The sequence below is a fragment of the Ovis aries genome, chromosome 8, assembly GCF_016772045.2.
Source record: "Ovis aries strain OAR_USU_Benz2616 breed Rambouillet chromosome 8, ARS-UI_Ramb_v3.0, whole genome shotgun sequence".
NCBI classification, from domain to species: Eukaryota; Metazoa; Chordata; class Mammalia; order Artiodactyla; family Bovidae; genus Ovis; species Ovis aries.
The window spans coordinates 89,622,175-89,638,976 of record NC_056061.1 but is presented as its reverse complement, the minus strand read 5'-3'; the positions used below and the strand labels follow the sequence as shown (position 1 = coordinate 89,638,976).

At 56.7% G+C, this 16,802-nt stretch overlaps 2 protein-coding genes across 7 annotated transcripts in view; one reads left to right on the top strand and one right to left on the bottom strand.

Annotated features, from left to right (window-relative positions):
* Nucleotides 1–762: 762 nt before the first annotated feature.
* Nucleotides 763–5,262, top strand: GPR31 (G protein-coupled receptor 31). Its single transcript, XM_042253714.2, has one exon. The coding sequence runs from the start codon at nucleotides 913–915 to the stop codon at nucleotides 1,861–1,863; it is 951 nt and encodes a 316-aa protein (XP_042109648.1). The 5' UTR covers nucleotides 763–912; the 3' UTR covers nucleotides 1,864–5,262.
* Nucleotides 5,263–13,521: 8,259 nt separating this feature from the next.
* Nucleotides 13,522–16,802, bottom strand: part of CCR6 (C-C motif chemokine receptor 6) — a 28,799-nt gene continuing 25,518 nt past the window's right edge. For all 6 annotated transcript variants that reach the window (XM_042253713.2, XM_042253712.2, XM_027972660.3 and 3 more), the window contains exon 3: nucleotides 13,522–16,796. In XM_042253713.2, the coding sequence (XP_042109647.1) occupies nucleotides 15,678–16,796 (1,119 nt within the window). In that variant the 3' untranslated portion in view covers nucleotides 13,522–15,677. The remainder of the gene's footprint in view (nucleotides 16,797–16,802) is intronic.

Here is a 16,802-nt window from a genome sequence, read left to right as displayed (position 1 = left end):
AAACCAGGCTGAACAGGGAAATCCCTAGTGATACAGCGGTAAGAACTTCACACTGCCATTGCAGGGCACACAGGTTCAATCCCTGGTCAGGGAACTAAGATCCTGCATGTCATGAAGTCAAAAAAGAAAGAAAAAAAATTCAGGCTGAACAGAAACAGGGAGAATCAGGGTGAAGAGCAGGCTAAGACCCGAGTGAATTGGGATCAGGTCAGAAGGGCGGGTTCGCCCCTGTTTAGCTTCGACTCTGCTCGTGCGTCAGGCACACGGACCATCACCGGCATACGGAGTGCGTCCCTGGGCTCGTGGGCCGGACAGGCTGGTGGAGTCCGTGCATCCAGACCCATCACTGATTTTACTCTGCTTTCCAAGCCCGTGGAGACCCGGGGGTGCGGGTCCCCACGCGGCGGGCGTGGGAGGGGAGGGGAGGATCTTCTCCTCAACAGATCAGCTCTGATGAAATGAAAGGACAAGTGAAAGTGGGCAACCATCGAATGACCGGGTCGTCCACCTCCTCTTCTCGGGGACCGCAGCACCGGGTCTGACTGTCGGAAGACAGTGCCAACTCGAGAACAATCTGTTCCCACCGTCGTCGTAACTAAAGTCTTCCTGAACTTCCCAAGCCCTGCACGGCCACACGCAGACCCTCAGGATAAAGCGCTGGATTTAACACAGGACGACAGGAAGTGAAACACAATTTCCCCTTTTTCAGGGCAGAACAAAACTGCAAGGGTTTTTTCCCTCTGCTCCTGATCCTCTTTCCCCAAACAAATTTTACTTTATCCGGATGCTGTCAGTGTGCCGTCTGTCCCGGTGGGAACCAGCACAGCCTTGGGCTCCATCCCTGCCTTCCGCTCTGGAAGCCTCGGCCCCCCAGACAGACGGACAGACGGACGGACGGCGAGGACTCGCGACATGCTGCAGCCCAACTGCTCGGAGCGCAGCCGCGCAGCGGAGGTGGCCGCGGCCTCGCTGCTGCTGCTGGAGTGCGGGCTGGGCACGCTGGGCAACGCCGTGGCGCTCTGGACCTTCTTCTTCCGTCTGAAGGTGTGGAAGCCCTACGCCGTCTACCTGCTCAACCTGGTCCTGGCGGACCTCCTGCTGGCCTCCTGCCTGCCCTTCCACGCCGCCTTCTACCTGGGACGCAAGAGCTGGGGCCTGGGGCGCGCGTCCTGCCAGGCGCTGCTCTTCCTGCGCGCTCTGTGCCGCGGGACGGGCGTGGCCTTCCTCACGGCCGTCACCCTGGACCGCTACCTGCGGGTGGTCCACTCCAGGCTCAGGGTCAACGCGCTGTCCCTGCGGGCGGCCTGGGGCATCTCGGCCCTGGTCTGGCTGCTCATGGCTGTGCTCACCCACCAGAGCGCGCTCCTCTCGGATGCGGACTGCCCCAGCTCCGAGCCCCAGGAAGAGTCCTCCTTCCGTCGCCTCTGGCAGGAGGCGCTCTTCTTCGTCCAGTTCATCCTGCCCTTCGGCCTCATCCTGTTCTGCAGCGCGGGCATCCTCAGGACCCTGCGGAAGCGGCTGCGGGAGCCGGACAGGCAGCCCAAGCTGCGGCGGGCGCAGGCGCTGGTGGGCGCGGTGGGCGTGCTGTTCGCGCTGTGCTTTCTGCCCTGCTTCGTGGCCCGCGTCCTGCTGGCCGCCTCCCGGGGGGCGCGCGCCTGCGGGCTCCGGAGCGCCGCGGTCCACGCGGCCGACGTGACCGGCAGCCTCACCTACCTGCAGGGCGTGCTGAACCCCGTGGTGTACTGCTTCTCCAGCCCCGCCTTCCGGCACTCCTACCGCAAGCTCTTCTACAGCCTCACCCTGCGCGCCCGCCGGCCGCACGCAGAGGCCCCGGGCTGGGACCTCAGAGACTCAGACTCCTGAGGACCGCCCGCCCTTCCCGTCTCCAGGACGACTTCCCCAGGGGCGAGCAAGCAGGATGGGAAGTCAGGATTAGGCTCTACACACTCCCCCCTGTGGTCACCGGGATTCCCTCCAGCGATGGAGCCTCACGGAGCCGCTACGCAAAACTGAGCCGGCAGAGCCTCCGTGACACAATTCTGAGGCAGGCTGAACTGCTCAGTTATGGCCCCACGCTCAGAGCTGAGGAGAGATGCTCTGGTGTCCGCTGAAGGAGGGGGAGGAGCAGGAAGGCGGCATGGCTGGTGTGGTTCCGACGGTTCGGCGTTGGCAAATCACGTAACTTCCTATGCTGATTTGTAAAAGCAAACTGCTCTTTGGCACCTACTGTGCAGACCGGTAACTGACGTGGGGAAGTGGGGCTTCGGGGCTGAAACCAGGTTCCGCCGGGTGTAAGCGTCCCGTGCTCAGCTCTGCTTAGCTCACCGTGGTTTGATAAACTCGAGCTTCACTTGCATAAATTATAGGTCACACCCAAGACAGCACGGTCAGTGCCTACCTTTGTTATTAGGAGTGCTTTCTTACTAAACCTCTCAAAAGTGCTTGTAGAACCCTCTAAGGTTTGAATGGCTACGTGCTTCTGAGAATCCGTCTGCTTCCCCTGCTCTGTTTGAGCCTCCTAGAAGGAGCACTCGGAGTGAGACACCGCTTTGCGTGTGAGAGCGTGCTTTCCACCCCAATGCCCGCGACGCTGAAGTCCTGAGCAAGGCGGCTGGGGCCCGGCCGGGAGCAAGGCCGCTGCAGAGAAGGTGGGCAGAGCCCCTGGAAACCGGCAATAGCGGCCTCCTCCTCTCTCTTAAATGATGTCCCAGATTTGCAGCCCACGCTGCTGACAGAGGACTTAGAACGTCACCTTCATATCTGCCTCATCACCCGTTCTCTGTTCAAGGTGGTGATGCCACCCCAGAGAGACTCTAAGATGCTTAGATGAGGCCTCGGCTCTGCCTGGAGCGCTGGGCCCCGGGCTCTGCCTGGAGCGCTGGGCCTCAGGATCTGCCTGGAGCACTGGGCCCCAGGCTCTGCCTGGAGTGCTGCGTCTCAGGATCTGCCTGGAGCGCTGGGCCCCAGGCAGCCCACACTGGGGCCTCACATGACCTTTACCTGTACTGCCCCCAGGGAGAGACTTCTGCTTTTCCCAGAAGGTGGCTCCATGATTGTTGCAGTATTTAAGGTTAGAACTGCCGGAATTAGATAACAGAAAATGGCAAAGCTACCTCCTTTCCAGGACCCGTGTGCTTCCCATGTAGGCTCCTTGCCAGAACCAGGCGTGAAATGTGGGCATGGCCTTTCTACTGTGCCCCTGAAGGATGCAGGCCACAGTGCTAGGCACAGTGTGCCTAGGGCTCCAGGGAACGCGGGTCACCCAGCGACACTGCGCTCTCCCTTCGGAGTTCAGCTCCTCCTGAGTGAACAGTTTCAAAGGCCTAGGAGGGAAACAGAACCAGATGAGGTGTGATGCCGCTGAGTAGACTCTCTGATGTGGATTCTAAACTGTGTTTCTTCTGTCTCAGAGAAAAGAATTGTCTCCATTTTTCTTCTTTGATCTTACTGCAATTTTAAACGCTGCTTTAAAGAAACAGGGAAGCCTGGCGTGCTGCAGGACATGGGGTCGCAGAGTCAGACAAATGAGCAACAGAACTGAACTTAAAGAAACTAACGTTCCATGTAAGCATTTCCCATATTATGATTAGTTCCCCATAGCCTAACTGATAACCCAGTTAGGGTTTTGGTTAAGAAACTAACCGTCCTCGCGCTGATGACATTTACGTCCCTATGCAGGTAAATCCACACCCTGAAAACATGTAGCTGTCTAGACATCAGGCACCCTTGGGCGGGCTTGGGGAGAGCCAGCCCACGTGACCGTCTGGACAGGCTTGCTGGCGCACACTGGGCACTGCCTGCATCCGACACCCGTCCTTCCGGGCTCCCTCCACAACGCTGGGGCCAGTGGCTCTGCCCGCACCCAGGGGGCCCAAATGGGGAGGTCTCGTCACAGAACTTCTGCCTCTCAGGGTCCTGATGACCGTCTCCTGGACTCGCTGTGGTATCAGTCCGGGAACTTTTGAAATCTGGATGCCTCAGCTCACCCCGGGGGTTCTGACTCAGTTGGTCTGGGAGGCATGGGAAGGTCTGAAGCCCCCTCTTGAATTTCGTTGGGTTTCCCAGGTGGCTGCAGGGTAAAGAATCCGCCTGCCAGTGCAGAAGATGCAAGAGGCCCGGGTTTGATCCCTGGGTCAGGAAGATCCCCTGGAGAAGGCAGTGGTGACCCACTCCAGCCTTCTTGCCGGAGAAGCCCATGGACAGAGGAACCCGGTGGGCTGCAGCCCACAGGCTCGTAGAGTCAGACACGACTGAGCAACAGCGTCTGCCGCTGTGCAGCCAGGCTGAGCGTCCTGGGGTCAGCGGTCATGCCCGAGGCCCCGGGTCAGCCTGCTTCTCCGTGACGTCCTTGCCTTGTGACCTGGGACAGCTCATCCAACTGCTCTGAACTTTCCTCTCCTGTCAAATGGGGACAGTAGAGAGGACCACACAGGGCGGTCGAGTGGCTGAAACGACGTGAAACTGTGGGCACTGAGCCCGGCCCAGGACACAGCACGCCGCAGGGGCTGCCCGGCCATCTCCACGTGGCCTGCTCAGTCAGCAAGCTCTGTTTATGTCCCCCAGCCTGTGGTCCCTCTGGGGACTCAGCTGTTCACCCTCAACACAGCCTCCTGAGCCGGGTGTCCAGCAGCTCTGCTAAATCAAAGCTTTATTGCTATTTTTTCCTTCCAGTAATTCCTTTCTGCATATTTCCTAAGGATCCTGTGAAACGGGACAAACTTCTGTGTGTGAAAGGTTCAGGATCCTCCAGGCATCTCTGAGGATGTTTTGGCCGCCTGGTCCTGCCTCTCCCATCGGACGCCAGCTTTGCACTCGGATGGGCCTTTTCTTTAAAGACACGGAGCACGGAGGCTGTCTTCTCCAGATTATCTTCTGTGAGTAAGGAAATGACTCAGAATGAAAGTGTGAGTAGACAGTACGTGGCGGTGTCGGAACCACAGCCATTCTGCTGCCGGCGGAGGTTTTGGTTTCTCTTCTCCCGTGACTCACTGCTTGTAACACGGCAGGTCCCCAGCCTTGCTGTGCGTCTTGCAAATCTCAGCCCTGCCTCAGCTCTGACCTGGATTTCCCTACGAGAGATGTATTTCTTTCTCTGCTCAGATCACGCCGTCGTGCTTTGAAAATCCCAGCCACCTTCTCCTTCCCCTTTCCAGACTCTAGCAGCCGCTGCGCCCGCCTGGGTCACACGGCCTGCAGGTGCAGATTCCTGCCTGGGATGTTCCCGACTCTGTCCAGGAAGCCCCACCCCGCCGCCCCCTGCCCACCGCCCCTGCCTGAGGTCTGCCTCACCCTGCCCGCGGCCCCCTGCCCACCTCCCCCTCCCCGCCGCCCCTGCCCACGGCCTGCCTCACCCTGGCCCTCGGCCCCCTCCCCGCCGCCTCTGCCTGCAGCCTGACTCACCCCGGCCTGCAGGCCTCCGTGGGCCTCCCATCTGTGCTCCCCACCCTGGAGGCTCCTTGTACCAGGCCTGGCGCACAGTAGATGCTTAATAAATCTGCAGAATAAACACATACTCAAATAAACCTGATTTAAAGTTTAAAAATTCACTTTATTCACCGTTTAATAGGGATCTTTTTAAAATGGGAGGAGCCATGCCCGCAGAGGGGCGCTGGGCCCAAGGCTCTGGGTCCAGCGGTCTGAGGATTCCCCACCCTGTACGCACAGTGCTGCCACCGGTCCACACTCCTGCCAGCTGTGCACGAGGGCTCCAATTTCTCCACCTCCTTGCCAGCCCTTATCATATCCGGTTTTGCTTCTTCGCTTTTGTAGTAGCCCTCCCAAGGGATGTGAAGGGGAGAAACGTTTCTCTGAAAATCAGGAAACACTTGATGACTTCAGAGACGGAGAACGCAAGAACCGGGCCCTCAGCGGGTTCGTTCTGCGGCCACCCTGCTCTGTAATCCACCGGGATCTCAGGCAGCTTCCGTGTCTAAGCCTCTTTTTCACTAGAACCGTAGGTCGGGGGACACGTGTCCTGAAGGTGGTCGGAAAAGCCACTCCCTGGACGCAGTGCTCAGGGCCCCCCGTGCCCAGCCTCAGGCATGGGACCCCCGGGAGCCTGGAGTCAGGGCGGGACGGGCTGCCATCCCCGGGAGTGCTCTGGCCTTAGCTGGAGGTTCAGCCCCACTGCCCTTCGGCCAGGGAAACTCGAACCCATCACCAGGTGGGGCCCACGTCTCCATCCGGAAAGGGAGATGACCGTTCACTGGAAGAACGGCTGGGAGGACGGCCAGCCCCCGGGACCACGTCCTGACCCATGCACACCAGAAGCCTGGGGTCTTCAGTGCACGGCGCCCTGCAAAGCAGCCGTCTGCCGACTGCAGTCAGACACGGGAGACTGGGAGCTGTGAGGCGCAGGCCCTTTTCACACCCTCCCCCGCCGCCCCCCGGTACCCAGGCTGACACCTCAAGGTCACCAGGCCAGCCGCCTCCCCGGGCACTCCCCGCCCCAGGCTGGGCCGGCGGGAACCTGATGGGAGCTTCTCTCCATCAGTCCAGCCCCTGGACAAGCGGCACAGATGGTTTCCACGTTCGCCTTCAACGGGACAGTTTGCTTAACGCGCTGGTCTTTGTCCTGTGACTTCACTTTACCTCCGAGTAGGGGAGAGCAGAGTGGAGGACGTGCCCCAGGGCGTTCCTGGTCCCACGTGAGGCTCAGAGGATGGAGGACAGAGATGTGAGTGTGCTGCACAGGGCGTGGGAGACGGAGCGGGAGAGAGGGTCCCGGCCTGACCTCTGAGGCCCTGCACGGCCCTGCATGGCCACCTGGCGTGTAGCGGCCCCCGGGCGTGCACCGCGCCATCACAGCGCCCACCTGACCGCCCAGGGGTGCAGGAGGGGCCTCCCCAGGCTGCCGCTGTGCCTGGACTGTTAAGTCCTCGTCCATCTCAGAATTTAACAGCTGCTCGAAGACTGCGTTCCACCCACAGGAGGCTTCTGGTTGACTCACAAGTAATTTTTAATTTGCCTTATACTATACCTAGTTAAGAAGACCCAAGACTCTACATTTTTAAAAGCCTAGATTTTCACCTCTTCTCTGAAAACTGGCAGCCCTGCCAGCCCTGGGCACAGACCGCCCGGTCCCAGGCCTTGGTGGGGTGGAGCCACGCCCTGGAGTGGCCTCCCTGCCAGTCCGTCCTGGCTGCTGGGTGGCCCTCCCGGCCCCTGCGAGCAGCTACGCCTTCGTGAGCTCCGGTCCGCACGTCCCTGCCGCTGCCTGTTCTCAGTCATGTCCGACCCCGTGGACGGCAGCCCGCCAGGCTCCTCTGTCCCTGGGATTCTCCAGGCAAGGACACTGGAGTGGGTTGCTGTGCCCTCCTCCAGGGGCTCTTCCTGACCCAGGGACTGAACCTGCATCTCCACGTCACCCGCATCGGCAGGCAGGTAATTTTTACCACTGAGCCACCTGGGAACCCGTATGATCAAGGCACATCGCTACCAGGAAGTCCACGTCCTCCCAGTAAATGAGCACTGCAGCGGCTTCACCGACCTGCGGTGGTGGTGATCTAGTCGCTCAGTCGTGTCTGACTCTTGCGACCCCGTGGACTGTAGCCTGCCAGGCTCCTCTGTCCATGGGATTCTCCAGGCAAGAGTACTGGAGTGGGGTGCCACTTCCTTCCCCAGGGGCTCTTCCTGACCCAAGGACTGAACCCAGGTCTGCTGCACTGCAGGCAGATTCTTTGCCAACTGGGCTCTGAGCAGCAGGCTCACTGACGGACCCTCACCCTAAAGCACCAGCCACCTGGGAAGCCCGAGACAGATGATTTTCCAGCTTCCCTTCTCCAGGCAGCGCGATGGTTACCTGTCCGTGTCCACATGGCCCGACCTGGGAGCCCAGGGACTCACCAGACCCTAATCCAGGCGATGTGTGGAGGTGTCTGTGGACGGGTCAGCATCTGCCTGTGAGAAGAGGAGCTCACCCTTCCTGACGGGGTGGGCCTCGTCCGATCAGGAGGGGGCCTTAGAGGCAGAACCCCGGGTTTCCCCAGAGAAGGAGGCACTCTGCGCTCAGACCCGAAGGCAGAAACCCTCCGCAGCCTGCAGCCCGCTCTCCTCCACTCTCGCTCTCCGCTTCGCGGTGCCGCAGCAGTGACCAGCTCGGCCGGGGCAGGTCGCCGGAGGGCAGCTCTTCGCGCTTCATTTCCGTTTCCGCCGCCCCCGCCCCCGCGGCCGCTTCACCTGGGCCTGCGTTCCCTCCCGTCCGCAGTGCCCTCCTGTCCTCGGATCCACCCCCACCCCTGGCTTCGCTCTGCCGTCTTCCTGTGCCCGCATTAGGGACAGTCTGGGGTCCCCAGAGCGCGCGCATTTGGTTTCCGTTCGACGTGAAACTGAACAGTTCTCGGTTAGATTCAGCCCCAATCAGATCAGGCTGTGTGTTCGCACAGCCCTGTTAGACACACGGGAGTTCAGCGCAGAGGACAGGCTTGTTTCTCAGTTCAGCTCAGTCCAGTCGCTCAGGCGTGTCCGACTCTCTGCGACCCCACGACCGGCGGCACGCCCTGTCCATCCCCAACTCTTGGAGTCCACTCAAACTCATGTCCATCAAGTCATGATGCCATCCAGCCATCTCATCCTCTGTCCTCCCCTTCTCCTCCCACCTTCAATCTTTCCCAGCTTGAGGGTCTTTTCAAATGAGTCAGTTCTTCGCGTCAGGTGGCCAAAGTATTGGAGTTTCAGCTTCAACATTAGTCCGTCCAATGAATATTCAGGACTGAGTTCCTTGCTGTCCCCTTCTCCTCTTGCCTTCAGTCTTTCCCAGTATCAGGGTCTTTTCAAATGAGCCAGCTCTTTCAAATGGGCCAATGTATTAGAGCTTCAGCTTCAGCATCAGTCCTCCCAATGAATATTCAGGGTTGATTTCCTTTAGGACTGAGTGAGTTGATCTCCTTTCGGTCCAAGTTATTAAAACTCAAGAAATATATTTAAAAAAAGAGACATATTTAATTATAGCAATTATTTCCAAATTTAAAATACAGGCAAAAGAAACTTTTTAAGGCTGATCAGGAATGTTGCGTGTGAACACACTCACCATACTAGAGAAAATAAATGTATTTTATGGAAATAATTCCTCCAAGCTGCTGTGAGCTCAGCTCAGGGGGAGTTGCAGGCACACCCTTTTGATTTCTAACTTGAATTTCTGTGTCGAGTGGGAGAATCTCTAGGACCGTCTCATGACTCAGTTTTCTCATTTTTACTAGAACTCTGATGCTATCATGCTTTTATTTACTGAGAACCGCCCCCCTCCCCCAATCCTGCTGCACCATAACAAGCCTGCAAGCAGTTAGAGCTTTAATTTACTCTAAAACATTCACTGTGATTCCAAACACCAGCATCATAAAATCTGAAGAGCTGTCTGCCTAGAAAAACGCACTGGCTATGCCTTTTGCCAACACAAAGGCAAACACTGTTAAGATAAAGGAAGAAAACAGCAAAAACGAGGTAGCAAGATTCCCTGGAAACTATGGTAGCTCAGCAATTGCATTACTTGAAAATTAAATCCCCAACCTGACATTTAAGGTGTGTGTGTGGAGAGCGGATAAAGAGAGCCGGTTCATCAACAGAGAGGCAGACAAAGGGACCCTGCTGTCCTCCGTGGCCGAGAGACGGGAGGGGGCGTCCAGCAGATTCTGATGGCAGGTGGGGTCTCCCAGCTTCCTTGCCCACTCACACCAGACCGCAAGAGGGAAGGGCTTTCCTGGGCACTGGCAACAGGGGCTGCTCCCCTCCTGCTCCTGCCCGCCTGTCTAGTAACCGTGGTAACTGCCACTGGCCTGTGGAAACCCTGGTACCCGAGTTCCTGGCAAGCATCTGGCAGCGTCCCTCCTTCAGCCGTAAACCATCAACAGATTCCTTCCCCGCCCCAAGTTGGGGGTGCAGGGTATGAACGCCACCAGGGGAGAGCGCGGGAAGCCCAGCTCCGACTTAACAGGAGACTCATCATAATTCCCACACAGAGGGCTCTGCGTCTGCTCCCCCGGGCTCCTGAGACCCCTGCCACACTCAGCTTGGGTCCCTCAGGGCCTGCGAGTCGCTCCTCCCCACCAAGACAAATGGGAACAGTAACACTGGAATTTTCAGTTCAGTTCAGTCGCTCAGTCATATCCGACTCTTTGCGACCCCATGAACCGCAGCACGCCAGGCCTCCCTGTCCATCACCAGCTCCCAGAGTTCACCCAGACCTATGTCCATCGAGTCAGTGATGCCATCCAGTCGTCTCATCCTCTGTCGTCTGCTTCTCCTCCTGTCCCCAATCCCTCCCAGCATCAGGGTCTTTTCCAAAGAGTCAACTCTTCGCATGAGGTGGCCAAAGTACTGGAGTTTCAGCTTTAGCATCATTCCTTCCAAAGAAATCCCAGGGCTGATCTCCTTCAGAATGGACTGGTTGGACTCCTTGCAGTCCAAGGGACTCTCAAGAGTCTTCTCCAACACCACAGTTCAAAAGCATCAATTCTTCGGCGCTCAGCTTTCTTTATGGTCCAACTCTCACATCCATACATGACTACTGGAAAAATCGAAGCCTTGACGAGAAGGACCTTTGTTGGCAAAGGTGGAACCAAAGTGCTCATGGAGAGAAGAGTGAGACCCCAGTGCTGAGCACACACCAGGCTTTCTGGGTCGGGGGTGCAGACCTGGAAAGATGGCTAAGGACAGCTCCTTGGGAAGGCCGGCTGCTGGCCGCCTCTGACGGCATCTCCAGGGCGGTGGCCCATACCCCACTGACCTCGCGTGAAGACGGAATGCACTGAGACGCAGGAGGACACCCTGGCCAGGTTTGCCCTCTGAGATGCTGGGGCCTCGGTCGCCTGGACGTTCTGTAAGCACAGACTGTGCCCAGCAGGTGGCGGCAGCGTCCCGTCCGGGAGGTCCGCCCCCCACGTCTCCTGCGAAGTCAGGAGTGTGTGTGCTCAGTCAGTGTCCAACTGAGACACTCGGTTCCTAGGCAGCTTGATAAGCAGCCCGGGGTCCCCAAGGAGGAGACAGGGGTCTGGGGCTCTCAAGAAGACAGGGAGGGGTCTGAAATTCTCAAGGAGAAGGAAAGGACAATTTTTTTTTTTCTGCATTCATTAGTCTTCGTCACATAAAAACATTTTTTTCTTTATGCCCGGAGCTGATGATTACACAGCAAAGCAACTCAGCTTAACCTCTGTACTGTGGCCCCTGATTCAAAGAGCTGACTCACTGGGAGAGACCCTGATGCTGGGAAAGATTGGGGCCAGGAGGAGAAGGGGACGACAGAGGATGAGATGGTTGGATGGCATCACCAACTTGATGGACATGGGTTTGGGTGGACTCGGGAGATGGTGATGGACAGGGAGGCCTGGCGTGCTGCAGTTCATGGGGTCACAAAGAGTTGGATGTGACTGAGCGACTGAACTGAATGACTGACTCTAGGAAGAATGTGAGAAAGCAATCTGGCAGTTTTCAATGAGTTGCGGAATCATAGCAGGAGAATATAAGCCCCAGCTGCTCACTCTGACCGCTGGTTCTGCAGCCTCCCCGCGTGTACAGTCCCTGAGCTCGAGGACAGCGAGCGTGTCCCTCCGGCTCCCTCGGGGCAGCAGGCACCGCGTGGGAGGAGGTGCTGCAATCCCACTAATCGACCATCTGTGTGAAGCATGTGTGAAGCCCTGACTCTCCCCGCGGTTGTGAGGGAGGCTACGGGCTGCTGATCAGACAGCAGGGGCCTCTGCAGCCTCGAGCCAGGGATCCCCTGTCTGTGCAAACAGGTGGGCACACAGGGCGCCCCCTCCACCAGCACCATCAGAGCTGCCTCTGCAGCCGCAGCTGCTGCCCACCATCCGGAGGTCCCCAGGAGAAGAGGGTGCCCTCTTGCGTCGAGCACAGAAGTGGCCCGGGTTTGGGGGAATGCCCCCTACGGAGCTGAGGGTGGGGCTGGGGAAGCAGGACCACCCCCTCCCCTGGGGTGGGATGGAGGGGGCAGGTGGCCAGCGGAGGCTCCCAGGGGAGGCCCGTCTGCAGCGGGAGCTCGGCAGGGGTGGACACCCAGGACCTCGGCATCGTCATTGTCCGCATCCAGCGGGAGCACACGTGGAGACTGAAGCCCGCAGTGGGAATGACTGCCCAGGCGCCGCTTACCAGGGAGGAGGGGACCACCCGGAAATGAGTCCTCAGGCTTGAAATCAACTCGGATATGAAGAGCCGCTCTGCCTCCAGGAACCTAGCCGTTATGGGCCAGCTGGACTTGTGACCCCCAGATTAACACACCGGGGTCCCGACCCCTCTTCCTCAGAACGTGACTGTGCCTGGAGTGCCTGTGTGCCAAGCCGCTTCGGTCGTGTCTGACTCTTCGTGACCCTATGAACTGTAGCCTGCCAGGCTCCACTGTCCTTGGGATTCTCCAGGCAAGAATACTGGAGTGGGTTGCCATGCCCGTCTCCAGGGGATCTTCCTGACCCAGGGATCGAACCTGCGTCTCTTATGTCTCCTTCATTGGCAGGCAGGTTCTTTACCACTAACGCCACCTGGGAAGCCCAGATTTGGAGAGAGGATCTTTATGAGCTGATTAAGTTAAAAACAATACCATTAGGGTGGCCCTAATGTGACTTATGCAGGCTTATGTGACTGGTGTCCCTATAAGAGATTAGAACACACACACTACCCCCCAGAAGCACAGCCATGAGGACCCAGGAGTGAGATGGCCGTCTGCAAGCTAGCGAGAGGCCTTGGAGAACCAGCTCCGCCGCACCAGGGCCTCAGACACTGAGAAGCCAGCTTCCGCTGCTCAAGCGGCCTGGTCTGTGAGCCTTTGCTTCAGCGGGCCTCCCCACGAGACACACCAGGAGACTGCAAGCACACACAGTGTATTCATTTAGACCAAACTGTCCTGATGCCTCCCGGAATGCCCAGGGCTGGCACGCTGGCGGAAATCTTACAAAGATTCTAAAATACTGTACTTTCCTGGCCTCCTTTAAGAGCCAGCCTCTCGTCATCAGAAGAAAATCAGTGTACAGTTTGGAAGATAACACTTCAGCCCTGAATTTTCACCTGTGCTAATATATCATATATACATATACATATATATGCGCAAATCTCAATTATCCAGAAGCAATTGATCAAGACCATCTCATTTACTTTGTAACAGAAACCAAGAAAAATTATCTTCTGGTCAGTATATATTAAAAACACATACATACGCATTTGCAAGAAATTATGCACGTGCATAACAGCTTGGCAGGCACGAACCCGCTCTCCCTGCAAGTACAGGCAGCTGATCCCCAAGCACGGTGGGACAGTGTTTGCAAAGATTCAGAGGAGGGGCAGAAACCACACACTCAAGGTCCAGCCAGAGCTGACCGTGAGAGAAGACGCGAGAAAGCGGAGAAAAGACCCGGGCACCATTAAAGACCAGTCTGGGGTCATTTAATGTGGACCAGAGATGTGGTAGTCCAGGGTCGACCAGGGGTGTCCGCCTCTGAGTGCCAAGTGGCTGTTGATACACCTGTTCTGACGCCCAAGGCAGCAAGAAAAAAGATCCCATTTAACGAAACAAAGCACATAGCATGTTTGCAAAACATCTTTATTCACTATGGCTGAAATCTGAGAAGGCTTACTGCATAAACAGGCAAGCTTCATCCCTCTGGGGCCAGGTGCAGAGCTGTGCAAGCTTCTGTGTGGGTTTAGAAACACACCTCCCCAGATCGCATCAGGGCTCTGGTCAAACCGAAAGAAGCATCTGAGTGATGTCTCCTCTGCTTTGATTTCTGGAGTCACATGCTAACAGGTTTGCAAGACCCATATGGGACGGCTGAACACCTGGGTCTCCAGTCAGAACGCTGAGACTGGAAGACGATTCCTACTTCACCCACAGAGCAGTTTTATTTTGCAAAGCCAAAACCGTGTCTTAAAAATACAGACTTTGGATCTTAAGAAATCCCATTGAAATGCATGTAGAGACGCAGCTGAGGCTTGTAAGAATAGGAGAAACTTTCAGATAACATGCTGGTCAGCATTAACCATGTCAGCATCTTTGCAGTTCATGTCAGGACCTTTCTAATACACATTTTTCGGGGGAGGGGGGCAGGAAGGTTGTTTATTGTTTGGCCATGCAGCTTGGGGAATCTTGGTTCCCCTATCAGGGATCAAACCAAGGTCCTCAGCAGTGAAAACAGAGTCCTAAGTGCTGGACTGCCGCAGAATTCCCGCCTCTGCGCTTCCGCACGATGTGCTGACACTTTTCCGCTTTGTTGGCGGTGGTGGTGTGCAGTCACTGTCTTGTCTGACGCTTTGCGACCCCTTGGACCGCAGCACGCCAGGCCTCCCTGTCCATCACCAACTCCCAGGGCTTGCTCAAACGTATGCCCATTGAGTCGGTGATGCCATCCAACCATCTCATCCTCTGTCGTCCCCTCCTCCTCCTGCCTTCAGTCTTTCCCAGAATCAGGGTCTTTTCCAGTGAGTCAGCTTTTTGCATCAGGTGGCCAAAGTATTAAAACACTTTCAAAATTTGAGTTCTATGATCTTTCTGTGAAGTCAAAGAGAGTTGTTATTCTGTAGTTAACCTCAGACTTCGGGTAAAACCACTTTACAGCAGCAGACACTGAGATGACCCTTGCTCTCTGCCGGAAAATTTGAAGCTCGTCTGGACCAGACTTCACACGTCTTTCTTTAACACCACAATGGAAAGGAACAAAAGCCCTTTCATTACTGTCTCAGCAGTTTCCTGGTTCTTTCTTTAAAAGTATTCTAAACAATTAAAATTTAAAAAACTAATGAAAAAAATTTAAACCACCAACTCAAACTGGTGTTTACCTGGCAGCTCAGTTGGTAAAGAATCCACCTGCAATGCAGGAAACCCCAGTTCGATTCCTGGGTTGGGAAGATGCTCTGGGGAAGGGAAAGGCTACCCATTCCAGTATTCTGGCCTGGAGAATTCCATGGACTGTATAGTCCACGGGGTCACAAAGAGTCAGACACGACTGAGCACTTTCATTCTTAACCTGTACTAGAAGCCCCAGTTGTATTATGTTTTGTTAAACAAGCATTTATTGAGCACCTTTGTCTAACTGATTTTCAGAGGATTGCCATCGTGGAGAGAAGCGCAGCACGCTGTGCTTCCTGACGTCCTGTGACGACCGCAGCGGCCTGACCCCTGGGGACCAGCATCGCCAGCACTTATGCGGCCACCTCCTCCGTCTGTGAGTTTGATTTTCCTTCTGCCCTTTCACAATCTCATGCAAGCTGAGCGCATCACAAGGAAATGAGAGAAAGCCCAAGCTAGCCCATTTTGCTGCTGTGATGACCAACAGTAACCATGGCAATGGAAAAATGTTTAATCCTTTGCCTAAAGGAGCTATGTGAGGGCTTTTGATTGTTGTTCCTGTTCCGTTTTGTTTTTAAGCCATGGGGTGTTTCGCAATGACCAGGAGAAACTGTGGCTAAAGGCTGCTTTGCGAATATTCCTGAAAGTGTTCGCGCTTGTAAGCAGTTCATTTTCATCCAGCGCTTCCCAAAGCCTGCTTTGTGGAATGCCAGCCATCAGGGACAGGGGCACAGGGCACCCCCGGTCAGATGAGCTGGGGGTGCTGCCTGTGGGAGCCCCCCAGCGCCCGGAGCCCCCGCGGCCCTGATCCTGCAGGAATGACCCCACTCGCTTCTGCTTCATTTCCACGCCCCCCCCCCCCATGCACTTCCGTCCTGTCTGCGCGAGCCTGGGGGCGTCACATGGTGAAGGAGGACGGGCTGTCGTTGTCCGCGGTCTCGCTGTTCTGCCGGGAGGTGAAGGTGTCCGAGTGCAGCCGGGAGCAGGAGAAGCCCGGAGCCTTCTGCCTCCTCCTCACGCACCACAGGTCCTTCATGATCTTCAGAAAGTAGCTCCGGAACTTCTGGCCAATGAAGGCGTAGAGCGCGGGGTTGAGGCAGCAATGCAGGAAGGCCAGCACCTCGGTGACGTTCTTGGCGTAGCCCAGCAGCCTCTCGCTGCTGCACGAGCGGCCCGTCCTGCCCAGGTTGACGGCGGTCACGAGGAGCACCATGTTGTGTGGGATCTGGCAGGCCAGGAACACGAGGACCACCGCGATGATGACGCGGATGGCCCTGTGCCGTTTCGAGTTCTGCGCCTGGACTAAGGTCTTGACGATGAAGGCGTAGCAGAAGATCATGAACACCAGCGGGATGAAGAAGCCGAAGAGCAGCTGCAGCCCCAGCATCAGCAGCTTCCAGCGGATGGGCTCGGACACGGTCTGGTACCGGGGCTCGCAGACGTCGCCGCCCTGCAGCTTGTACTTCTGGTTGAACGTGAAGGTCGAGCTGGAGATGAGGATGGACACCACCCACACCGCCAGGCAGATCAGCTTGTGGTGAGCCAGGGTTCTGGAGCGGAGCCGGAAGGACTTGGTGGCCTGCACGATGGCAATGTAGCGGTCCAGGCTGATGCAGGTCAGCAGCAGCATGCCGCAGTTGAAGTTGACGGCGTAGATGCCCCGGGTCAGTTTGCACATGGTGTTGCTGAAAATCCACTCACCGGTGGCGTGGCTGACCGCCCAGAACGGGAGGGTGAGGACAAACAGGATGTCCGCCACGGCCATGTTCAAGAGATAAACGTCCGTCATGGACTTGGCTTTCTTATAGAAGGCAAAGGTGACCACCACCAGAACATTGCCCAGGAGGCCGCAGATGCTTATCAAGGAGTAAGCGACCGGCACAAAGAGCCCAGAGAAACTTCTGACCTCCTGCAAGGAACACAGGAGGCTGTCATCATCCAGCGAGTAGTCCGAACTATTAGCCAATCCAAAGTAGTCCTCGTTTGAATCATAGATGTTGGTGGAATTCACTGGTTCCTGGGA

Bases quoted from the DNA above. Each gene is read 5' to 3' on its own strand.
- GPR31 (XM_042253714.2), top strand. From the start codon at position 913: ATGCTGCAGCCCAACTGCTCGGAGCGCAGCCGCGCAGCGGAGGTGGCC.